This window comes from Catharus ustulatus, chromosome 2, assembly GCF_009819885.2.
Source record: "Catharus ustulatus isolate bCatUst1 chromosome 2, bCatUst1.pri.v2, whole genome shotgun sequence".
Taxonomy (NCBI): Eukaryota; Metazoa; Chordata; class Aves; order Passeriformes; family Turdidae; genus Catharus; species Catharus ustulatus.
Genome location: NC_046222.1, coordinates 43426024 through 43452211, shown reverse-complemented (window position 1 = coordinate 43452211; position 26188 = coordinate 43426024). Strand labels below are relative to the sequence as shown.

Below are 26188 nucleotides of genomic sequence, written 5' to 3'. Positions count from 1 at the left end.
CAATTCTAATTTAAAACCTTAAAATGTAAAACCTTATGTACAGTTTTAATTTATTTTGTTCTCTAACTATTTATTAATCAAGCTGGTTTTGAGCAATAAAGTATTTGCTTGAGTTTAGCAGTTCTTGTGTTCTGATTCAGTCCACTGGAGACCAGGCATCTTCTACAGCCACACAAGAGCCTGAATGGCACCAGGAGCCATCAGCATTTTCAGCAGGGCTCAGTGCCTGTGGTGGGGGGGGTAGTTAAAGAGAAGTAGAGGGGAAGTTCCTGCAGGCAATTAGAAATTACCCAGGTGATAAAGGAGGGGAAAAAGACACTCAGGAACAATGTGGGGGAGGTATAAATGGTAAGAGGAGATTCTACACAAGAGTGTGTGAATGGAGAGGTAAGTGCCCACTTTAGGGATGGAGATTGCATGCAGGCAGGGTGGGAAGTGATGGAGATATGATCACAGGATCACAGGGATCAGCCCTCCTGAGCTGTAACCACGTGCCATGGAAAAGGAGTCAGGGCTGCTAGTCCACCTCACACTGCTCGACAACAAACCAGAAACAAGAACCACTTCCCAGCCAAATAAGCCAAAATGATAAGAAAAAAGCCAATGATTTTCATGTAATTGCCACAGATGAATCCTCCAGAGGATGAGTGGTGAGACACAGAAAAGCACATGTACTTCCTCCATGCTTCTTTTTTGGGTTCCTCTCACAGGGCAACAGCTCAGTGAATTTAAACACCCCTTGGGCTGAAAGACAGCTTGGCTGTAGTCCATCCTGTCCTCAAAGGGATTTGAGCCCCTCTCTTACAACACTGCTCTGATGATGTGATTGTACAAGGAAGCTGACTCACTATTACTCTTTCTCTAGAAGAATTGGCAAGGGCAGAGACCATGGGAAAGGCTGACAAGGACAGTATTCCGGCTACCACAGCTCAAACCCATTTGACAGAGAGAAGATTTGTTCCTGGTTTTCTGCAAGGGGCAATTGCCTCAGACATCTGATCAAAGACGTACTACTATGTGTCCCCCATCCATCAGGGCCATGTGTGTCCCAGTGCACCCACAGGACTCTGTCCCACTGTGCTCACAGACAAGATCAAAGAGAGGCAGCAGAGATGACTCCAGGTTGGATGGGGCTTTGAGCATCCCAGTCTAGTGGAAGGTGTCCCATCCTGTCACAGGTGGGCTGGAATGAGATCAACCTTAATGTCCTTTCTACCCCAACAATTCTATAATTTTATTATCTTGGAATAGCTCTGCCATACTCTCTTCATGCATGTTTTGTGCCATGCTAGATATGCTCTAAGTACCTCTAAAAACAGGTTTAAAACCAACCTATGTTACAAATCAGACCACGTCTTAAAAGTCACTTTTAACTTTAACAACAGTCCCTAGTGTTGTGTCAAGTAGGGACACAGCAGCTCAGCATTGCCACAAGGGCAGTGGTTCACCACAGTGAAATCACGAACTGAAAAGTGGCTGAGCTCACCTGGCAACAGTCCAGGCAGGGCAGAGACAGGAAAACTGGTGTTGCCCCAACATCTCCCAGTGTCTTTCTCAATAGCTCTTGCTCTGCACATAGCCTATCCTGAACAAACTTCATCCAAGGACTTTAGATGCCTCCAGGCTTAGGCAGGGTGCTTGTGAGTACTGTTTGTGCACAACTAATGGGGTTAATTCCCTTTGTTTTTAAAAATGCCTACATACTTTGATATCCTAAATAGACACCTTCTTGTATGTGAAGGCTACCTTCAGAAATCAGGCTTTTAGGCTCTAGTCTGAGACTAGAAATTGATTAAGGAGGAACCAAAAGGAACATTTCAGCAACAGTGAAGCAGAACACTGCTGGTGTTTACAATGACTCACATTAGATTAAAGTATTTCTCCTGCATAAGGTTGGCACTACTTTTTTAGTTATGACATCCAGGAAACAGCAAAATTAAAATACTCCTTCCACCTTTGGGTATGAATTAGCTTAAACTCACAATATCTGAAAAACAAGTGCTATTTACTTATCTGTGAAGACAAATGTAGCAAGTGTAGCCTGGAGCAGAAACAGATGACAACATGCCATGGATTTCACACAGACAAGGGGACTGGTGAGATGTGTTAATCATGGAATTTCTATCTGTACTTCTGATTTGTTAATGTTTTAAACTTTGAAATGAAACAACACTGCTTTCAGTTTGAGAAAAGCAATGAAATTCCTGGCAAATTAAAGACGTAGCTCAGATGACGCAGGAAACATCAGAAGCAGGAATTCTGGACCTGCCGGTCTATACTCAGTGAAGCACTGAAGATTTCTTGTAACCATGATTTTGTTGTAACTCAGGAATTACTGCTGGAATTAACGGCCTCTTGGGTGCCACCAGGGGAAATTTATCCATAAATGTAATTTCAAGTACTTGTCCTGTATGAATAGGAACTTTCCTTGGAATCCAAGAGCAGGCATGCAAATTAGAGTCACAAAATATAACCAGTTACATCTAAAATACTTGACTGCACAACAGACCTAGACCCAATCCCTTGCACATGAAATCTCAGGCCAAAATCCCTTAATGACTTCACTGACAGAGAGCAAGGGTGACCTGTGTGCAAGTTGACTGGAACACTGCATGCTGGAGACCCACAACTGTTATGTGAAAGCCAGAAGTAGGTCACACACTCGTCTTTGTCAGCAATAAGATATTTTTGAGGCTAGGTTTGTGCTGCCAGGTCTGAGGGTTTGCAGCACAGCCAGGAAGGAGGAGCTGAAGGCACTGAGTTAGCAATGTTCATGGCAGCACAGGCTGAAGTTGCAGTTTTACAGCTCAGAAGTTTCCCCTGCACAGACCTGCTCTCCCAGGTTTTGGGCAGGGGTCCTACACTGCTACCCGAGTGCAGCCTGGCCAGGACACTGAGGATACATAAGGCAGCAGAGAGGAGTAGTTTCAAGAGCAATTAAGAGCAATTTCTGAGTAATTAAGCCCTTGGCTTTGCATAACAAACCAACTAAGTTTCATCCTATTGAGGGTCTATGAGATGTTCTTTTTCTTTTCCCTGTACTACATTATTTATTAGTTTTAAAACATATAAACTGTGAATTAGCAGTAACCTTTGTGTTAAGGTTAATAATAACAGCAATAAACATATTTTATATATGTTTGTATATATAACATATATAACATATTTTATATGTTGTATGTCTTGTGTTCTATGTCTTAGGGTGGGGCTGTCAGAATGCATCCAAAGCAGATAAATTACAGAAGAGGAAGAGATAAGGCAATTACCCAGGCAATTTTACAGGTTGTTAAAAGGAGAACATAGCAATTTTCATGCTGACTTCTTTAAGCTAAAACCAGAGGTTGACATTATATATTGTGCTACTTCTGGATAAAGTCACATAAATGAACAACATCAAAGAAGGTCTCTGTGATTATGGAATTTTCTTTATAAAGTATATTCTAGGTGATTGATCTCTTGAGACAAATGGAGAACAGTATTAAGAAAGAGGCTGACAGAGTACCAAATGTACTAGAGAAAGCTGATAATCAGATAACTATATAAATTTCATTAATACCTTCTTAAATGGTTTTGATGCCTTTTAGTAGCCCTCTCATAAGAGAGAAAGATGAGTGATGAAAATTTAAGGCTGGAAAGTTACTTCTTCCTTCTAGTACACATGGAGACACTGAGGGAAGAGAAAAAAGAGTTGGAAGGCTGTAGGGGGCTGTAAGTGCCAGAATCTATTTCTGCAGAGAGGTAGTGTCAGTGTGTAAGCTGCACAGGAGATTCTGCACCAATTTTTGGATTCATCTCACCCACTCTGGTACACCTCACATAACTCTGTGAGTGGAGTCATTACCAAAAGCTCCCTTGGGGGATTCCTTTGCCTTGGCTCAGCTGGTCCATTCTGGGTCATTCCCTGAGCTTGTCCATCTCCTTCCAGGACTAGGGAGGGGTTCTCTCCATAACACAAATGCCTCAGGTGGATGTCTGCTCTTAGGGTAGGAATTCAGTCCTCAGTGACCAGATAACCCATGTGGACTCCCCCCAGCCTTGCCTTGCTGTTTCAGCTGCCCAGACCTAGCAGTCCCTCATGTTCTGGATGGCCACAAGTTGCTGTGCTCTTGGGATCTCTCTGGTACTAACACAGTGCTCTTCAGCAGGAAATTATTTCAGCAAATACCTCAAGTGTGCAATATATTTATAAACTCTCCTTTCGCATCTCTATTATCCTGGCTCTGTGGAAGGGAGTTTATCTCTCTGTACAAAGTCCCACACGCTCCTCAGTGCTGCAGGCTTACCCAAAATCCTGCTCAGCCCCACACAGAACTCTTGGATATTTTAGACTGTTTTCAATGGCAGCAGGCATCTCTCTTCAGGTCTCCCTTCCCCACTACTCTGTTTGTATTTGTGGTAGTGCATGGAGGATGTCATTGGGCATGGAGGGAAGGTGGACCCAACCCAGAGTGGGACTGCTGTTGAGTCTCAGCAGTTCTTACCATCAATGGCAGAAATGGAGAACAGAGGAACCTTTCTCTGAAAAGGACAGCCATCAGAGTTTGATCCAGAAAACATCAGTGCTTTTTAAAACCTTATAGTAGGTATCAAAGAAGGAGAATGTGAAATAAAGTCTTTGGAAAAACTGCTGAATAATAGTAGCATGAAAATATCTTGGCTCAATTTTCATAATTTTTATATATGCTGGGGAAATTTCTTTCATTTATTTGTGTTAATTTCACATTTTCCTGCAAAAAGAAAGATTGTCTCATCCAAACTGCAAACTGTTTTTAAAAAGCTGCATAAACAAATCATTGCTTCACCAAGCAAGAAGTTATAGCATTGAGAGGACTCTACCAAAGGGAAGGATGGTGGCACTACAATAATTTCCCAAAAATGTATAAACCCCCATAAAAAAAAACCAAAAAAAAAAACCTGGAAAACTAATTTTCTGTTTGTAGTCTACAGTCCTGTAACATTCTGTCTGTAACATTTATCCCTTCTGAAATCAATATTATCTTTGAATGGAAAGCATTAAAGAGATATGCTTTGAGTTTTGGAGTGTAAGACTACATTTTAACAATTAAAAGATTAATAAACTCATTAAAAAGAACTACAAGTCTATTATCTTCTCATTAACCATATTTCCATGTTGCAAAACTGCACAAGGGTGGAACCGGATGAAAGACAGCACTGATCTGTTTTATGGTAAAACTGTTGTTTTGTATGTTCTGTTGCTAACTAGACATTGTGAGAATCAATGAGTCAGGGATTGGAAAGCTTTGTAAAGCAAAAGAATACTATATAAAGGTGAAACAGGTGTGTGACAGACTACAAAAAAGACTTCTGTAAAGGCTAGTGTAAATGAGAATGGGAAATCTCCCATTTCTCTTATTATTATGTGCCGCACTTTCTTATGCTTTTCCTGCAAACACAAGGCAGACAAGGGAAGAAGACATGCAGCTTATCCAGGTGAGGAAGGTAGAGCTCTGGGGAGATGTTCAACTGCTGTTGAGCATCCACAGCAGTCTGTGTAACTAGCATAGTTACACTAGTATAGCAACCAAAGAGCAAGTAGAATAAATAACTGATTGAATATTTCTCAAAATGGAGGTGTGATGACAAAGGTTACTTTAGCATCATCTTATTTTACTTTTTTTTAAGAGACCAATTAAATCAAATTATGAATTCACTCTGTGTTACTTCTACAAATAATTAAACTCCTTAGTCATCTACGGTTGGTTTGTAGTTCAGGTGGAAACATGGTTATTTATGTGACTTGTGATACTGTGAAACATAACTCCACATGAAGTAAGTATAGTATATTTTTCTGAAATATTAGTGTCTAAAATGTGGGGAAACAGGATACCACTACTGAAATTTTATATTCAGTTATGTATTTCAAATTACTTCCTCTAAAGGACTTTAGGTCACCTTGGAGGGCAGGGTAAGTGAAGGGCACATTATAAGAAAATAATCTATTAAAAAAATACTAATTTTACATGTATTTTGATAACTACAAAATATTTATAATGACAATATAAAGTAAAAAACTACCATTAAGAGAAAAATACTCATACAGGTTTTAACAAACTATTATCCATGCTGCCATAGAACATAAAGAAATGTAGCAAAAGCATGTGGCTGGTTCATGTTAGTTTAATATTTTATAAGCTTCAAAAGCAAACATCCTTGATTGTTCTAAGTTTTGGGTTTGGTTGTTTTGTTTTTTTCATTAGAAGTCCCTGGAAAAAATACTATGACTTTAAGAAAGATGGGGAACCTTTTGTTTGGAAAAGTAATAATACAATGACCCAAAAACTAAAAGAAATGCAGGAATTCTTTGGGCTGGAGGTGACAGGGAAACTGGATTCTGGAACTTCGGACTTGGTACAGAAACACCACTGTGGATTCCCTGACGTAGCTGGGTTCTCCATCTTTTCAGGAGAGCGACAAGTCCTGACATGCAGGTAATCACAATGGAATTCTTCATGTCAAGATAGTGTGAAGAACAGGGTGAGTAGTAACAACACAAGTTGTTCTCTCCAATATTTTAAAGCATAGTAAACTGCACACCAGACCTCCATCCAGCAGATGTCAATGTAGCAATCAAGAAAGCATTCAGTGTTTGGAGCAGTGTGACCCCTCTGAGATTCACCAAGGACAGAGGTGATGCAGACATAATGATCTCCTTTGCAGTCGAGGTAAATCTCTATGTAACCATTATGAATTATTGCCAACTACTGCCTCTATGGAGCAGCTGAGCTGGAATGATTTCTCCCTTATGGAGATCAATGTCCAGTTGAACAAGCAGGCAGAAAGATAGAGTTCTTGATCTAGGTGCTGTGGTTATAATTCTGGACAGACTTTCTGGGGGGCATAGAGGCAGATGGAGAGAAAGAGGAAGAAAATGTAGGGAGCTGCTGGAAGTTCACTGGATGTATATGTGTCATGTGCTATACCTGCTGTGTGCTGCTCAATGTGTGCATGAACACCCAGTCAGCTGTGTTTGGGGTTGCTGCCCAGGTCACAATGACTTCACCCCCTTTGATGGCCCAGGAGGCTCCCTTGCCCGTGCCTATGCACCTGGCAAGGATTTTGGTGGAGATGCTCACTTCGATGAAGACAAAGGATGGACCAAAACCACAGAGGGTAGGTAATTAAGTTCTCCAAGCCTTTCCTGAAGCAAGTTGCCCATGGAATCAAGGGTGCAGTGTCTGTCTCCGCTCTTCCTTAAGAAGTGTTTAAATTGCCACTGATTTGAAGGAATATATGCTTTGCATAGCTATAAACAGCCTCTGAGCCTCTGGTTTAAGAAGTTAAGGGCCCAACTCAGCTTCTGCCATGCACTGGGGGGAGCTTTATTTGCAAGGGAGCCCCACTTCTTCCCATTCCTCAAACCTCTTCCTGCACAGTTACCTCACTTGCACTGGCTGAATTCCACACTGAATTCTGCAGCATCTACAGACTATTTCCTTGTACTCTGCTATAATGATTTCATTATTTTTACTTCTGACCAAAATTTCATCTCCAACTGAATTTCCCACAAGAAATTCATTTGCTTGGGCAAGCAGTTCTGAAAGCTTCTGGCCTACCTTACGCCCTTCATGTTATTCAGGAAAAATAAAAAGACACAACTCTTCTATTATGTGTTCCGTTTGATGATTTCAGGCACGAACCTGTTTTATGTTGCTGGTCATGAGTTTGTCCATTCACTGGAACTTTCCCATTCCAAAGGCCTCAATGCTCTGATGTATCCAGTTTACAGGAAATTCGACTCTTCAGTACTCCTTCTTCTTCAGGATGATATCACTTGCATACAGTATCTCTATGGTAATTCAGAATTTTTCATCAACTGCTTGTAATTTCAAAGACTTCAGACACCTTTCAGTGACATTTTTGTGTACTGGATATACCTCAATGAGTTCACACTATAATTTCTTCCATAAACTGCTTCTTTTAGGATCATCTCCTAGCACAAACAGTGATCAAAAGGAATCTACCGAGATAAAAGACCCAGCTGAGTCAAAAGATCCTGCACTGCCAAACAGCTGCAGCTCCAATTTAACGTTTGATGCTGTCACTACTTTCTGTGGAGAAGTAATGTTCTTTAAAGACAAGTAAATCAACTGCTGAAAATAAAATACCTGAGTGTCATTTTTTAAACTATGCCACACAGCACAGAAAAATAAGTTTAATTAGAATATCAGCCACAGACAAGACAGGAAATCAGGAGAAGTGACGGAAAACAAAAACAAAGAGGGTGGTGAAGAAATAAAGAGAGTTAAGTACAAGGAGGAAGATGACCTTTGAAACAGAGAATGCTGTGAATAGGGTGAGGAAAATGGCTCCTCTGCAAATATGTGCTGTTGTCACTTTAGGCTGTAAGCAAGTCCCAAGTGTTCAGCATCTGGGAGAGTTCAGCTTCGGCAAAACACACCACCTGCTCTAGGACACTTCACACCCTTTTTACTGTCCTTGCTTTGAGAGAGCTGAAGGCTTACCAGCCCTGACAAAATACCTGCTTGATGAGCCCCTGTGGTGAGAATTTAGTATACTAATCAAAGGAAGGAAGAATTGGGCTTTTGTTACCAAAGTCTTACCGCATATTGACCGTGTGAAACACGTCCTTCTAAACTCCACTTCTGCATAAGGGAAAATAAATGTTTTGACAAAACAGTTCCAGTAATTTCACGAGTATAAAGCGCACCCTTTTGACTAAAATGTTGGTCCGAACCCGGAAGTGCGCCATATAGTCCGCTGCGCCTTATATGTGGACAAAGTTCGAAAATTTGCTGACACCTGGAAGTGCACTTTATAATCCGGTGTGCCTTATAGTCGTGAAATTACTGTAATCTGACCTATTTAGATGTTGGCATAAAGAAGAGAGAATCCCAGCACGGAAATAACTCTTTGCATTAAGTTTGCAGGGAATGCAGTGTGACTAACTTGAGTACAAAGCTGGGTTTAGTCAGATAAACACTGTCCTCGTTGCCATGATGTCATATCATGCATTAGTGTGTGTGAAAAAACAATTTTATTTAAAACCTGTTCTATATTTACACAAGGCATTTTTGGCACAAACATGCAGCAATCAGAACAGCTGAATTTGACTCGGTGTCTTCATTCTGGCCATGGCTGCCACCTGGTGTTGATGCTGCATATGAAATTCCTGAAAAAGATTAAATGTTCATTTTTAAAGGTAAAATGTTGTCTTTTTATTTTCCCAGTTGTCTTCCTAAGTAGCCTAAAGAGTTTGCATCTGGCTTCAAAACCACTTAAGCTCTTTCTGTAGGGTTCCACAATCTTGAATTTAGTCCAATAAATTGGTGTGTTTCAATCACAGAAATAATAAAATTATTATCCAAGTTAAAGAACATCTATCTTACTTTTTAATACCCACATTGAAAATTTCCCTGCCAAAATAAATTTCATTACTTTTCTTCTGGGAAATTTTCTATTGAACTTAAGAATTATACTAGCAAGAGTATGAAGAAAGACTGAAATTTCAGTTTTCAAAGAAAGTAATGTGGAGAACTATTGCATTTTTTTGGACTCTATAATTATTTTCAGTTATTTTCAAGTTTAATAATTATTTTCAAGCAATCATCAGCTTTCATGAAAAAGATTGTGTCATTCCCAGAAGAACAACATGTTGTTACCAACTTTTCTTAATAGGGAATTCTGGGTTGTGAGAGGAGATACCAAACTTCCTGGATGCCCCCAAAAACCTTACACCCTGGGCTTTTCAAAGGATGTTGCCAAAATTGATGCTACTTTTCATAATGGAATTGTACTACTTTTCTAAACAGAAGCAAATGTATTCACATGATCAATATCCTGTCGTGGTTTAGGATGCATTAGTCAGACACTTTTGGCGTTCGGTTTTGGTGCCACAATGGGCTGTAGAAAAATATTTGAAAGGAGGTGGAACAGTGCCTTTAGTTTTCTTTTTAGCTCATTCAACATTTTATTAGTTTATTTCTTTGTTTTCATGTAGCTGTCTTGGTAAAAAAGTCATTGTCCATTTCCACAAGCCATCTCAGGAAACCAGGCAGAAGTTCACTATTCACATATCAAATATGTTTCTGTGGAGAAAGAAGGAGAATGTCACCCATTTTCCAGTTACTAACAGATAGTTTCATGAAGTTGCTGATAAATACCATGTACTGCAAAGAATTACCTGTTGTGCATGTTTATTATTTTTTTCTTTTCAATCCCACCCCTACTGCTCAAGTTTGTCATAGATTTCTAACAGCCTAGAGAGGTGCTCCTGTAATGGAAGCAGTAAATAACCTGAATTATTTTAGATGAAGAACAAACTTCTCTTTCCTTCTACCACAATGCCCAAATGATTGTATATACAGAAATCACCCTAGAGTAATTTTTCAACCACATATTTATCTATATATCTATATCTATATCTATATCTAGTACACAATGCAGCATGGTTGGTTTACTTTGTGGAGTCTCCATGCTGCTGGCCCATGTTTTGCAGAGGTTACACCTGGGAGTAGATGCTGCTGGCAGCATAATTGTATCCAAAGGTTACTTTGAGCACTTTGAGGATGTTATTAAAGTGCACTTATCTTTATATCAGTATCATAATTAAGCTGAGTTTGGAATTTATTTGCTTTTTTTGTTTTGCTTTTTTTTTCTAGACTTCCTTTATTTCTTCAGTGGAAGAAAGCAATTTGAGTTTGATCTTGATAAGAGGAAAGTTGCACGCTTCCTAAAGACCAACTTTTGGTTTCCATGTTAAGGAAATGAAATCTGGAATAGTGTTGGAAAGAATGTACTCTTAATGTGCTAAAGAAGTTTTTAGTTTATAAATACAGAGACAGACAGCACTGACTTACCTCTGCTCCTCTCCAGTTTTCCCTGGGGAGTCCCTGTTGTCTGGAGGACACCTGTCATGTGTCTATGAGAAGGTCCTCATCACCTCACCTTAGGGGCTGGGGGGATAGGGATCAATATCCAGGATAACAGCATTTGCACATTTCATACAATTTATTTTGTCATGTTCAAAGGGGACTATGGGAATGTTCAAAATTTATTGTACGTTGATTACTGGGAAGAACAAAGGCAAGGAAACGAAAGGATCAAGGTAGATTGGGGAGGAAAAGGAAAATAGAGGGGTAAGTGTGTAAGAAGGGTTGGTTGTGTGCAAACAGGCTGCTTCTTTGGCCATGCCCTGCCCATTTGGTTGTGTCTTCTCAGTAAATCATGCCTTTTGTGTGGATGAGCTCTTTCTGTGCAAGTTTGGGTGAGCTTCAAGCTGGAGATGAACACCAGAAGCTGGAGCATGGTTGCAAGCTACAGGGATGTGAATGTTCCTGGGGATGCAGGAGGTGCAAGGCCAGCTGCTCAGCTGGGGGGGCGATGTGTCTAAGAGCAGCTCCTGAGGGTCTCCACACTGCAGGTACTTCCTCATCATGGGACAGAAGTTCTCATCAGAGGGAGGTGAGCAATGGGGTGGGACCACCAGTCCTTTTCATATTTGTCCAAGTGCTTCACAATTCTGGTCACTGTGGCATTCTCACGGCTCTCTGGGCCCAGGGGCAGACATGAACCAGCTGCCAGTTCAATACTGCTGACATAATCTACCTGATGCTGAAGCAAGACATCGCTTGGGCCATAATTATTCACATGGAGAGCTAGTAAGATCTAAGGTCTTAGAGAAGGTATCCTTTCTTTCATGCATGTAAAAAATTCTCTCCCAGCACCCAGTGTCTCCCCCTCCTTAAATAACATCACCCCAAAAAGGAAAACGCTGAGAAAAAATAGTTGTTCTATTTGATTCTACTTCTTCATGAATCACAGAATTGCCAAATGGCTGAGGTTGGTTGGGCCTCTGGAGGTTATCATGTCTAACCCCATCTGCTCAAGCCTGCCCAAAGTGGGCTACTGAGATTCTAGGTGGCTTTTAGGGATACTGCTTTTGCACCAAGGAGAGACTCCACCACCTCCCTGGGCAACCTGAGACAACTTTTTGTCATTCTCACAGTGAAAAAGTGTTTCCTGATGTTGAGAGGAAATCTCTTGTGTTTCAGTTTGTGTCCTTTGTCTCCAGTCATGTTGGGACAAGGCAATTGTATTCTCTTTATGCATAAAATTGTACTGCAAGATTACAATGAGATATGTCAACACACTTTATGTAACCTTTTTTCTGATGCATTTTTAAAACCCCTGGTAGCAGAGCTACTCAAATGGACCACCACAGTCACTGAGGAATCATTATCTGAATTCTACCAGGGTCAAAAATGTATAATGGCATTGTCAGCCTTGCAAGAGAAAAACTGCTGTCACACCTGCTGTAGAGGTGGCAAACAAGGTTTTTCTGTCCAAGCAGAACTAAAGTCAAAATGATTCATCTTAATCACAGCACCTCAAGAAAAGGAAATGAGTAGTAGTGTCTGACATTGCCAAGATCAGAGACACAGGTTCAAGCCTTGTAACTTGAAAGTTTCTATTGAATTTAGCAGAAAATATTTCTGTGCTGTATATTTCTTTCTTATTAGCCTCCTTGAACTGTTTCTGTTTTCTAATACTGTATTTCCTTCATGTTTCTGGTATCGTTTTTCGGTTGGTCTCAAAGTTACAAGTCTTAATCAGTCTGTGGTCTCAGCTAAAACAATGGAAGTTAAAAGGATGCACGAACAGCTTGGCTCACTAGTGCTGTTGGGGTTTTGTTTGGTTCGTTTTTATTCCTTCAGGAGGTTTCTGGTTTGAACAGTTTTTTCTGTTGTTCCTACTGCTGATGTTCTTCTATGGTACCTGTGCCTTGTACATCACTTCCATTGTGGATAACTGCATGAAACCACAGTATTTTAAATGGGAAAATCTCTTCCAGCTCTGTTCTATCCAACTTTCTTTTTGGAAATATTGTCTTTCAGATGAGATTAGAGCTCTCAGAACAAAGCTGGCTGGTCCTAGACCTTTCATGATTGTTTAGTAGTTTTCTGACTGTCACATATTTATCCAAATTTTTGATGATTTCTGATTAGCTGGAGTTCTTTATTTACCTATTTCTGTGCACACAGATAGTCATACAAATTGTGAATATAAAGTCTTAGATCTGTGGTAGAAGTAGAGCTCAGCTGACTTCAGTACTGTCTTAATATAGTTTAGCTGGTGTAGTGTCGGATGCTGGTGTAATTTTTTCTTCACAATTCTTATTTTAAAAATCTTTAGTATCACTAACAAGTCAGCTTTACCATTTGAGTGAAGTCAGGCTTTTGAATTGAAGGTGATTGACCTGTATTCAATATCCTGGGCTCTTCTAAAATGCAGCTTGAGACCTAGACTCTGAGTTAAGTGCTTTCATTGTCTGTGGTACACTTAGTCCAAGCATTCCAGTTACGGTTTTCTCAATCTTCTAAACACATCAGATTTTCCATGTTCTAGCCAATCTCTACCCTGTTGGCATAGAAACTTGGGTGAAGACAAAAGTTTCTGTCATAAGGAGCAGGCTTATTATGTGACTCTAGAATTCAGATCACATGAATTTCTGTTTTCTTCTGTAAGGGTCTCATTTGTTGTGGTTTTCACCATCTTGTCTTGAAGGACATTTTGCTTACATCTGAATGTATGTATTTGCCTTCTGCTTTTCAAAGACTCCATAGCACAACCATCAGACGCAATCTAGCAGGTCCACCATGGAAGTCCCAAGACTATCTAACCAAGGGGAAAAAAAACCCCCATTTTGGCTTACAAGTTCTTTTTCTTGCTATTTATTGATTTTCTTGGTTTCACACACTCATCCTGCCTAAAGGAACAAATAACCTTTGATATTGTTCTTGGCAGGATCACAACTATATGATCAAACAAGTTAGGTCTATGGTACTGACCTGAACTTAAAGACATTGTGCAGTGATTTAAACACCCAGATTAAGAGCAAAGAGTTTACCACCTCAGTAAACCAGACAAAGGTAACTGATAAGTCCTGGCACAAAAGAATAAGATTAAAATGAGTCCATTTAAATATTACCTGCATGAACTTGTTCCTAGTGAGATGTTTGGTTTGGTTAATGGAAATGCTGTGGGGGGCAAAAACCCCTTTTTTGGTAGCAGAAACAGCAGATTTGTAGGTTCAGAAGTGTTTAAGACAACTCAGAGCTACAAAGATGCACGTCTTAGGTGCCATTGATATTACTGAGAAAGTATTTTAAAACTACCAAGAAAGATTATTCCCTGGCAGCCTCTGAATTTCCATCTGGCTGCCAGGAAGAAAACTGCCTTTGCAAGTTCACAAACAGCAGGTGTCTCATGGGATATTTTGGCATTTGTGCCATGTACCCAGCTGAGGGACTGTGAACCTATAGAAGTTCCATTATGTCCCAAATGGTGCAGAACCCCAGGAAATACACAGATTTAGTTTGTAGATCGGTGTGGACACATTTATTCCCTCTTGCCGCCTCTTTCAGGATAAGTTTTGCATCTACACAATTTATGTGACAGCAACCAAGTTTAGAGGCAAAGGGCTTCAAGTTGATAATGTTGGTTCTAACAACCAAGTTTAGAAGCAAAAGGCTTCAAGTTGGTAATGTTGGTTCTGCAGGGTATCCCAAGGCCTATCTGCTATCAGGGAATCAAGACTTGGACACAACAGACCAGGTTCTCATCCCAGGTAACAGTGCGAAGAATAAGAATGTAATTTGGTTTTCATTGGAAAAGGAAGCAGGTGCTTGGCATGGAAAGTGGCACTCCTTGCCTTCTCTTTCTACTAAAATCATTGATGATGATGCCATATCCCGGACTGTGCCAGTCACTGAGGTGTAACACAGGTGCTGCCCCAATCTGGCACTGATCATACTGAATTGCTGCAGGAGGATTAGAACTGATTCAGCACCTGTCATCTGAGCCTTATCACAGTGGCCTTTGGACTTTTGAGTGGTTTGAACTACAGAATTGTGCTCCTAACACTGCCCAGCACTGCACCCTGGTTTGTAAACCAAGTGACTGATCATTCCCTTGGAGCAGTACCAACATCAGCTCTATAAAGAAAATGTTTAACACTGGGTGACTTGAAGCCATGAGCTTGTGCAAACTTCACGACAGCTGATTTAGAGGCTTGCCTTTGGCTGTTTCATCTCAGTATTAAAATGTACTTGCTTCATTAAGAGAAAACTCCTCATGGACCCTGTAATTTCAAGCAAATATCTGGCCATCAGTAGAATATTGCTGCACAGTGACATGACTTACGTCTTTCACACATTAGACTTCACATGAAAAGTGACATCCTCCAAGGAAAATAGCTTGTTTCAGGATAATACTCTGAGTTTGCAGAAAGTTTTATTTTGTTGTTTCAAAATAGACTGGAAAGACGTTAGAAGATAAGGGTGTATGAAAGAGCACAAAATTGAAAGAAAAGTATTTCCCGTGGGAATGTTTATTATTTTGTAGTGCCACCTGCTATTGAGAAAGCAGTTGAAACAACATTGTGACGAATTGTAACAATTTCTAAACAATTCTTAGAATTGTGAGGTACGAGTTTTCACTTTTGTAACATTAACATTACATAATTACCAATGTTCCCTTTTCCACACTAATTCTGTAGTGAGAGACTTGATTTAGGGAAACCCCACAATGATTCACATTGTGAATTTTCGTTTTTCCATTATTCAGTCAGGGATGTGGGTGGAAGTCATTAGAACATGTTACCAGAGATGTCTAGGGAAAAAGGGAAATAGCTTCAAGACTCAAATCCAAGCCATAGGTAAGGTACAAAGTAAATCAAAATCACTGAGACAGAAAATTGTTCAAGGCTGGGAAATTCTTCTGGGGAAATACATCTCCTCTTAATGCCTCAGCCTAAATGTCTTTTTCAGTTAATTCTGAAAAGGGAAACAATGCTGGGTAGACCTGTGTCAGTGCTTACATTCCTGTGCAGACCTAGAGAGTGAGGAGCAGTCAGTAGAGTACCCAGAAAAGGGACATTTTGAGGTCTCTTGTCTCAACACAAGGAACAAGGATGCAGTTCTTCACACAAGAAGTTAAAAAAAAAAAAATAGCAGAATCATTGCTAATACAGGGAGACACAAATCTGTACTGCTTGGGTGAATACTGGAAAAACCCTTGAAAGCACTGATTTAACATCTGTGCCCCCTCCTCTTTCTTAGCAGTGGCTTAGCAGATGGGTACCAGACCTAGCAGTGTGATTCAGGGTGAGTGAGGCACTGATGCTTTTGGTCCAGACAAGAGCTGCCTCTGAAGAGCTGTTTGGGATAGGTAAGTGTAAAGTTTCCCTCTCTCCTTTGATTACATGGAGATCTTCCACGTAAGCAGATCTGGAACAGCTCTGCTATGAAGACAGACTGAGAACGCTGGGAAAAGAAGTCATAAGAACACATCATTGTGGGCTTCCGGTACTAAGGAGGGACTTAAATAAAGACATTTAGGGAATTTTTACAGAGGTAGGTAGTGATAGTACAGGGGCAAATGGTTTCAAATTAAAATACAGATTTAGATTGAATCTTGGGAAGAGGTTCTTTACTTCTTTACATGTTGTGGGGCACTGGAACACTTGCCATCCCTGGAATTGCTCAAGACCAGGCTGGATGGGGCTTTGAGAAACCTGATATGGTGGAAGGTGTCCCTACCTACGGTAAAGGGGTTGGAATAAGATAATCATTAAAGTTTCTTCCAATCCAAACTATTCTGTGATTCTAAATTTCTACTATTTCGAACAAATTCCATACAGGAAGAGTTTGGAGTTGTCCAGATCTGGTACCCTGATAGACCGGAGGCTACTGCAGTTCCCTGACCCCAGGCCCAGCAGCGAGGCTGTGCTCGTGTCCCAACAGGTACATACACTTTTCCATATGTACCCAATGGACTGGTGTGCACCCTGGCATCTTTCCAGTCATAGCACCACCTACAAGCCCAGCCCCACTCCAGAGGATCTCACTGAGATCCCCCAGACAGGAGAGAGCCACTCACATAGGAAAATAACTGGAAATGGGGTTTAGTGAGAGGCCAGGACTGTGCCAGTCAAATGCAGGTGCAACACAATGGTCCTGCCAGAAAAATGAGGAATCGTGCAGACAGCAGTTGGCACTCAGTGACAACTGTCATGAGACTTCCTCATCTGAGGAGGTCTCAGTTTTATTGTGGTATATTCCTGTCTCCTTCTGTTGGGATTTGAGCCTTTGTCTGAAGCAAAATGCTTGAGAAGGAGAAGGTGGTGTCGGGCTAGCTGCCACACCATGGGAAAAAGCAGACGACTGAAACCTGTCCTTCCTCCAAGTGTGGGTTCAAGAGAACTGTGCCGACAGACACGCAGTGGGAAGTCAGTGTACATGGTGAAATGAGGCATGACTTTGTAGCCCATCACCATGGAAATTCCCAAGGCTGTGGGTTACCACTGCTTCAGTTTCCTCTTCCTAATACTGCCTGAAGTTTTTAACTCCTCAAATGCACAGAGTTTCCACAGCTAGTGCTGGAGTCCAGGATTTTCTAGTTCTTCCACTGTCTGCCTTGGAAAGTAATTTATTTTAAGTGTCATAGAAAAAAAACAGGAGTCCTCTCTGACCCTCTGCCCAACTCAGTACCCTCTTCATCACATTAAAATATGGCCATAGACCCTGCACAGAAATCTGCAAGGTAGAAGAAACTCTGTGAAAGCCACAGCACAGGATTATGCATTCTAGTAGCATGACCAAGATTTTTAATATCTGTAAAAAAAACGTTGAATCATTTTAGCAATCACTTCTGCTAACATCATAAGATTGTTTTAGATAGAGTTGTTAGATAACTGTTTGATGACAGTCCTCCTGGAGTTATGCTGCTGGTTATTCCTAAGTAAGATTGATTCTTCGTACTGTCATTTGTATCTTGCTATTGCATATTGCTGTATAATATTATGTAGTCTGCTTAAGATTAAATCATATGTAGCATAATTTGATTATCAACCAATATATTATGTAGCTCTTAAATGTTATTTCTCATTATTTCTCTAGTTTGTCAAAACCTTGTGCCATAAATAGCCTAAATTCATAATTTAAAAAAAAAACATATGAAATGTAGCTCCACATTTTACCTGAAAAACATTTCCTTATTTGTTAAGTGTGCTATAAAATTGCCCAAACCAGAAGACTTGGGCAAAATAAGGATAGTAATATTAGTTAAACACCTTACATCACTAACTGGTGATGAAACTGCTATGCATCATTTTTACTAATCAGAGGATATTATACAGCATGAGTCAGGTTGTCACTGATTTACTATCAGCTATATAAACACAGCTGAGAAGTGTGTTCAGTAGCTCAGGAGTGAAACTGAGGCAGACAACCCTAGATGAGGATGAAGACCTTTGCAATTCTCCTGTCACTATATGTGGCCATCTCCTCTGCATTTCCTGTGGCTCCAGAAGCAGAAGATGAAGAAAAAACCCTACAGTTTGTAGAGGTAAGTATTTTTTTCAGTTCATACCTAAGCAAAACAAGGCATTCTGAGAGATAGCTATAATCGCAATTCACAGAATATGAGTGGAAACTACAGATGTGCCATTTTGCAAAGGTTTTAAGAGAAAGCTTTTCCTATCAACCTGGAAAATGTGTGAAAATTATGCATAATTTATTTACCCAGAAGTCGTCTGAATATTATGCACTTCACTTTTGTTGGTGTCAGTAAAGTAATAACAAAACTACTGGGGCACGAGTTCTAGCAGCAAGAGTCTAACTCAGCAGCAATTTGTGCTTTGAAACTTGTGATATGACTGGTCTTAATACTATAAGGAAGGAAACTTGCTTGAAGCATGCATGTTTTTCCTTGCTTTGGGTGAAGAGATCTTTTGTAGAATATTTTAGAAAAAGGCAACTCACATAGACAAAACATAATTCGTTGTAGACAAAATTCTTGAAATTCAGTAGGAAGGCCTGAGTTTCTAGTATCTTATTCTGTAGCTAAAAAAAAAGACATGATTCACCAAGTCTGACTCTCCAGCAGTAGTCACCTGGTTTGGTGGGGGTCCTGGCTGTGTGGAGTCTCACTGCCAGCCTCAATTTCCTTGGATGAGACCAGTTCTAAGCTTCCTAGTAAGCTTCATTGTTAGAGTAACTGAACACAGTAAATAATGTAGAATTAATTATTGATAGTAGATATTAGATTTTCAATACATTTCTTGACATATTTAATCAGTGACAACAAACAACAAATTCAGAAAACTATAGGAAAACTGTACTGAAGAAAATAGGTAGGTTTTGGTCCTGGTAAACACAGAGCATGTCAATATGGGAATAGTTCAAGATTACTTAGAAAAAGACAGTACTGATAAGTCACAATGCTCTTTTTTTTTTTTTTTTCTTTTTACTTCTGATTCAGAGTTATCTACAGAGTTTCTATGACCTTCAAAAGGATCACCATCCCCATATAAGAAGTGGTGAAAATCCCCTTACTGCAAAGCTCAAGGAAATGCAGTCGTTCTTTGGACTACAAGTGACTGGAAAACCTGATTTTGAAACATTGGAGATGATGAAAAAACCCAGATGTGGTGTAACTGATGTACAGAAATATATGGCCACACCAGGGAATCCCAAATGGAAAAGAAATAATCTGACATACAGGTAATCTTTGCAAATCTGGTTCAAAAAGGTATAAATCTAAGCCAACTTTGGGGTAGAGGGTCTGAAGGAATTATATTATGCCATATGTGGACATATGGAGTGATTTAGTGATTTCTGGAAGAAGACATATTTTAGAAGTCAGTATCTAAAACAAAACCTTTATTAATTTGCATTCATGAAAGATAGGTCTAAGATTTTTGATTTTTTCACAAGTAATTACATTTCAGCTAAAATGCTGAAATTTCAACTATTTTCTAAGCAATATATTATGTGTTGTGTTTTCTTTGAAGGATTTTGAATTACACCCCAAAGATGAGACGAGCTGATGTAGATGAAGCAGTCAGAAGAGCTCTCAACGTCTGGAGCAGTGTGACACCATTGACTTTCCAAAAGCTTGAGGACAAAGAAGCAGATATAATGATCTCCTTTGCTTATAGAGGTAACGACGATAACATGGGATATCAAATACCCATCTGAAATTATAGAAGTAATTTAGGATTTTAACTAATGTTTTACCTCTTCATTTTAGACCACCGGGACAATTCTCCTTTTGATGGCCCCAATGGACAGCTGGCTCATGCATTCCAGCCTGGTGAAGGTATTGGTGGAGATGTGCATATGGATGAGGAGGAAGCTTGGACGAAAGATGGGAGAGGTAAGCTTTTGTAGCTGAATCTATATAGTTTTAACCTCATACAGTTTTGCCCCATGTGATGCATACTATTTCATGAGCCTGATGACAGACCTTTTAATTTATAATCACTTGCACTTTATTTGTTGTTGTTTTTTACTGCCAGTTTTAAGGCATGAACTTGCAGAAAATAGATTTTTTTTTAGACCATAGTGGTATTTATAATGTCATAAATATTTACATCATAAGGGTTTGTAATGATTTTAAGGTCAGCACTTTAAAACACTTTTTTGTTCAGAAGAAAACTAGAACTTGGATACAGGGAAATCTGTTGGTAGACTTCTGAAGGCAAATTCTTTCTTTTTCTTAACCTAGCACTTCAAAGTTTAGTGCTAACTAGGGTGTTCCAAGTATCACCGAAACTGTAATCTCATTGTTTGTTTTATAGTTCTTTTTTCTGTTGGATTGCTACCAACAATTCCTCATCACGGACATGATCCTTTGTGTGAGCAGTTTATGCGATAGCAGGGGAAACAACTTGTACCTCTAGTGTATATTAGTTTCCCATTTAGTCAATTGTGCCAAATATGGGAACAGATTTTTATGCTGTTTCATGTGGAATTCATCCTACAGGCTACAATTTGTTCATTGTTCTTGCCCATGAGCTTGGCCACTCACTGGGTCTGTCTCATTCAAACGATCCTGGAGCACTGATGTATCCAACTTACTCCTACATCGACCCCGATGAATTCCTTCTTCCTCAGGACGACATTAATGGAATTCAGTCCATCTATGGTAAGAGATCATACATTTATTTAATATTTCTGCTTGGGGGGGCTGGTAAATGGTAAAATGAAGGTATTTAATATTCCACCAAAACGAGAAGTTTATCAGTTTCTGAAAAATGGATAACAAAAGAGAGGAAATTCCTGGAAGCTAACTTCAGCTGAAGTTCAGTTCCACAAAAATCTCATTTTGAAAAGATGAACACAACTGCTTTCATCAACACTAGAATTATGCTTTTAATGACAGGCTCTTACTTTAAAGTTATACCTTTTTTCATTCTATATAAAACGTATTTTCTGGGTCCTCAGAGACCTTCTGAAAACTCTCCTTCTATTTCTCCACACTAAATGATAAATATTCATCCGACAGGACAGTCCAATGCTCCTATGCAGCCAACAGGACCTATAACTCCAGAAGCTTGTGACCCAAATTTGACATTTGATTCTATCACTACCCTACGTGGAGAAATATTCTTCTTCAAGGGCAGGTAACAAGAATAAACATATATATTATTTCTTTGACATATTCACTAATTTTAAAAAGTCAATGAGGGAAAACTGTCCTTTTGGAGTGTAATACAAAGAGAAGATCATCCTCAGATCATGAATCCAAAGAGCCCTATTTGATGAGAGCAGGGAAGGAGACAGGAACTTCTGGTTTTTTTTCCAACTCTGCTATCACTGTGTCCACTGCTGCGATACACTTACTTCTGAAATTGATTCAAATAAACAGTAAAGCAAGAGCACTCATGTATCTGTTAGCAATGTGGCCATGGGTCCCACACTCATCCTTAGTACAGGAGCAGGGACAGAAGTGCAAGCACTGCCAGGGAGAAAGATGTCTGAGCCTTTTTGCCTTAGAGAAGTAGAAGGTCTTATATTAAATTCTCTTAATTTTTAACACATAATTGAGGTGCTAAAATTACGAAGGTCTCTGCTCTAGATTTCTTTCACACTCAGTGGATGAGGGTATTCATATCTCCCCTCTGTTGTACTCCAGGAACTATAATAATTATTTTTAATTTTTGATAGGAGTGGAATTATTTTATTACTTAAATTTTTTTTAAAACAGGTATATGCTGCGCAAGCATCCTGCAAGGACAGAGGCAGAGCTCAATTTTATTTCACTGTTCTGGCCAAGATTACCATCAGGAATTCAAGCTGCTTATGAAAACATTGAGAGAGATGAAATCACATTTTTTAAAGGTAATTCAATGAGAAGGTCTCCACTTTTTCTGACCTGTTACAAATTAGGCGGTTACAGAAATCAAAGTATTTTTAAGGAAGTAAAACAGATAATACAATTCTGAAAATAAATATCAGAAGATCATATTGCTATAATGGATCTCCAAGGGGCATCATCTGTTACAACTGTTATAGTTAATGCTCTGAAAAAGTAAGTTATGAAAACAACTGCCCTTCTTCAGGTCTAGTTCTCTTTAGGTAACAGCACTTTACTTTTACCCAAAGAAGGATTTTTACAGAATTCAATTGACAAATACAGGCATTCTTATGCTACAGTTACTGATAAATTTATTAGTATTTGTTATGTTTTGAAAAAAACGTAAAAGTAAGTCAGTGGAAAATTGTACTTTGTGAGGAAAATTGTTCACTAAACTAACAATCAGTCCTTACTTTTCAAGGTCACAAATAAATTCATTATGCACATACCATAGTATCTGAACTATTACCATACATAAATATGTTCATTGCATCTAAAATTACCAAAGCATTTAGATTAAACATGTTCTTTCCTTAACAGTTTAATTTGATGCACATTGCCTAGCTTTCAAAATAATATATGGCTCTATAATCAAATAGCATATTACAGGAATTTAACTAATTTATTATCCCAACCCAACGTCACTGGTTTAACTCAGCAAACTCCAGCCCTCCCCAAGTTGTTATCCAGAAAAATACCTTATATTAATTTTTTTTTAATTCTGAGAAAAGTTCTATCCAACACATCTCATGATTCTAATGTTTTATTCATAAAAAAGAAAAGTCGTTTCCCCTGCCTTCAGAATTTAGTCCCAGTGTAAGAATTAGAAATATTTTCTAAAGTAGAAAACTGAAAGGAATATACTAACATCTAGACACATTGTCTTCCTGACATCTAAAATACAAGTAATGCTTTTTCTGAATAGCAAAACCAAATGAAACTTGCTCATATTTTTCAGAGGATAAATACTGGGTCGTCAGGGGATATGACATTCTACCTGGCTATCCCAAACGAATCTATCACCTTGGGTTCCCAAAGACCGTTAAAAGAGTGAATGCAGCTTACAATGATGAAACCACAGGAAAAACATACTTCTTTGTAGCTGACAGATACTGGAGGTAAGATTTAACACTCATTTACCAGAAAGCATGTTTTCATTTCCCTGGGGACTGATATATTACTATATAGTTTGAGAGGATTGATGTTTACACCAGGCATATTCCAGAAATTTAAATGTGTTTCTTTGGAGTTCAAAAAAAATTAGGCATTTGCTAGAAAACATAGTTTTTTTAATCAGGATTTATTTTTCCCAAACATTAGATTCCTGTAGCAGGATTATAACCACTTCCACCTCAATGAAAAGCTACCCAATAAAAAAGACTCAGTTTCTAGTAGATTACTCACTTTTGCTCCACAACAGTGCTACTTTTTTTGTGCTATGTTGTGACAGTGTCCACTTTTAACTCAATTTTCAGATAAAATGAGTCATCAGTGCAAAGTCATTTAATTTGTCATTAATTTAATTGTCATTTAATTCCTCTATGGAGTAATTACAAATATTCTCCAATTTTAAAGTTGCTTTTATTTCTAATTGAAGTTAATGACAAATTTCAGAGAGCAATTTTGTTTAAGAAGTCCCTCATTAACGCTAATTCAACTATGGTTCCAGTCTGTACTTCTGTCTTCTCTGGTTTTATATTTTGTTTTTATGTTGAACTGGATATTCAGTGCCTTGAAATAGAAATACATTTTACATGCAAGGGATGGCCAAGGCTCTGTTAGTCCAGAAATGCATAAATAAATGTCTGAGATGTATTTCCAGGGTCCCTAGGAACACTGTGACAAACTTTACCATAGGCAGGTGTTTCAAATCTCAGAGAAATCTCTAAGAGAAACTTAATATTAAGAATCAAAGAGCTACTTAAGTTAATCTCAGTGATACTCCTCAGTAACACTAGAGCTTTATGTAAGAATTTGCTTTTGACTTCCAAAATACTGTCTGCTTCCTCATAAATCGTAATAATATTTCTTCTTCTAAGATATGATGAAGAGAAAAAATCCATGGATCATGGATATCCCAGGAAAATAGTCTCCGACTTTGGAAACATAGGCAGAGTTGATGCTGCTTTCCAGAAAGATGGTGAGTAAACTTCCCTTTAACCTGTGTTTATGTGAATATTTGAGTTTCTACAGATAGAATATTTTTTTTTCAAAAATATGTTATTAATTTTAATGAATAGGAAATGAAAAATATCAGGTATACATGGACTGTCTATAATGCGGATTTTTTTTTCCCCAAAACACTGAAAAAAGTCACCTATGAAATATAATTGGATTAAATTTTCCTTCTAGGTTATGTGTATTTCTTCCATGGAACAACTCAGTTCCAGTTTGAGCCTCATGCTAAACGGATTGTTCGAAAAATGAAGAGCACCAGCTGGTTTAATTGTTAATTGCAATGTTTTTCCTTCTACATATTATATGTTTTTTATCTGATGCATTTTTTTAGCATTTCATGATTCTCAGGTCTGAACAGATTTCTGTTCACATTCTACAGCAGTATATTCTTAATAATTATTTATTTTAAGCCAAATAAATTTATATAATTTATCACAACTTCTCCTGTTACAGTCAAGTTTCCTAATAAATTATGCTTCTCATATAATTTTGTTCTTGATGTCTTTTCTGCCCTGATGCTCAAGAGCCAACTCTATCTTTCAAACACTAAGAAATGTATTCTGGCAGGAAATGCCAGGTGTTTTCAAAAAGACAGAGAAGGGAAGACACACTCATCTCTGAACACCCCACTTCCCACAAATCCTGGTGGAAATCTGATGGTTAATTACCTGGGACCCATTACCAGCAGTGTACAGGTTTTCTTTCTGTTCCTCTTTTCCCTACTTCCACTCTTGGACTACCCTCCAGGGTGTATGTCTTTACAACTGTGGGCAGAGGGGAGGGGGGCAGGCAGAAGGAATATTCTCATGGGTTTGGCTTTAGGAACTGGTTTCAAGTCCAGAAATGGATAAACATAGATTAGAAAGGACCCCTGAGATAAGAAACAAGTCACTTGCTCTCAAAGGTAGCCACATCATATAATAAACAAATAAACTTCTTTAATCAAGGCTCCTTCTACTCTCTTGCTACTCCAGTAGTTACTAAATCCCACCTAATTCCAGTGGGTTAGAGAATCAAGAAGTTTGCTTAAAAGATGAAAATTCTTGGCCAAAAATACTTCTGATACAAAGATTCATGGAAAGGACAGCTTGATTTCCAGCTAAACTATAACACTGACTCAAGTTGAGGTTGGAGACTCAATACTATTCAAAGATAAGAATTTGTATACTTGAAAATTAATTTGATCATACACTTTATGAAACCTAAGAGAATATTAAAAATATCAAAAATAAATTGCAACAAATCGAAGACTTTAATTAAGAAGTTAATTTATGTGAGTTGTCTTCTCACAAGGTGTTATAAGTACTAGTTCTTTAATATCAATCCTCAGTAGCAATGCTATTGAATCATATTTTCTTGTGCTAGCCAGTGCTACTGAATGACAGTTAAACCAAAAGTCATTTTAGAACTATATAGATCTGAATTGATTGTACTGTGGTTTTTTAGCAGAAATGGTCTACAAATCTTACATAAGATTTATAAGCAAAGAGAATATTTCTTACTAGAACAATTTACATTACAAAATAAAAACTGGAGACATGTTCCCTGCACATATGAAGTAAAAGCACAGGATCTCAAGGTGCTGTCAAAAGAGCTTCTCAGATTCAGAGCAGAATGCTTGTCCCTCTCTAGAAACAAATAGTGGTGAGTACTCATAGGACAGTGAAAATGTTAAATGGCAGATGAGGAGTAAAGAGGTGGCTATGTTTTAGAGGAAAGAGATAAAAAGTCATTTACAGACCATGGAAGTTAAAGAAGTTAAAACTGGGTTGAAGTTTCCAATGCAATATTTTTAGTCTGTGCCTTTTCGCATCCTGTCCAATTTTTT

The 26188-nt window shown here is 38.7% G+C and overlaps 1 protein-coding gene and 1 pseudogene across 1 annotated transcript; both read left to right on the top strand.

Annotated features, from left to right (window-relative positions):
* Positions 1 to 5421: 5421 nt before the first annotated feature.
* On the top strand, positions 5422 to 14760 carry LOC116992243 (annotated as a pseudogene).
* Positions 14761 to 19377: 4617 nt separating this feature from the next.
* On the top strand, positions 19378 to 24635 carry LOC116992514 (interstitial collagenase-like). Its single transcript, XM_033052220.2, has 9 exons — positions 19378 to 19544; positions 19835 to 19983; positions 20074 to 20199; positions 20809 to 20970; positions 21331 to 21448; positions 22033 to 22166; positions 23141 to 23300; positions 24222 to 24322; positions 24535 to 24635. The coding sequence occupies exons 1-9, from the start codon at positions 19393 to 19395 to the stop codon at positions 24633 to 24635; spliced, it is 1203 nt and encodes a 400-aa protein (XP_032908111.1). The 5' UTR covers positions 19378 to 19392.
* Positions 24636 to 26188: the final 1553 nt, after the last annotated feature.

Excerpts from the sequence above, each read along its gene's own strand:
- LOC116992514 (XM_033052220.2), top strand. The coding sequence starts at position 19,393 with ATGCAGTCGTTCTTTGGACTACAAGTGACTGGAAAACCTGATTTTGAA. Across the intron at positions 20,200-20,808 it reads TTGGACGAAAGATGGGAGAG|GCTACAATTTGTTCATTGTT; the intron begins GTAAGCTTTTGT and ends TTCATCCTACAG. Across the intron at positions 21,449-22,032 it reads ATATTCTTCTTCAAGGGCAG|GTATATGCTGCGCAAGCATC; the intron begins GTAACAAGAATA and ends TTTTTAAAACAG.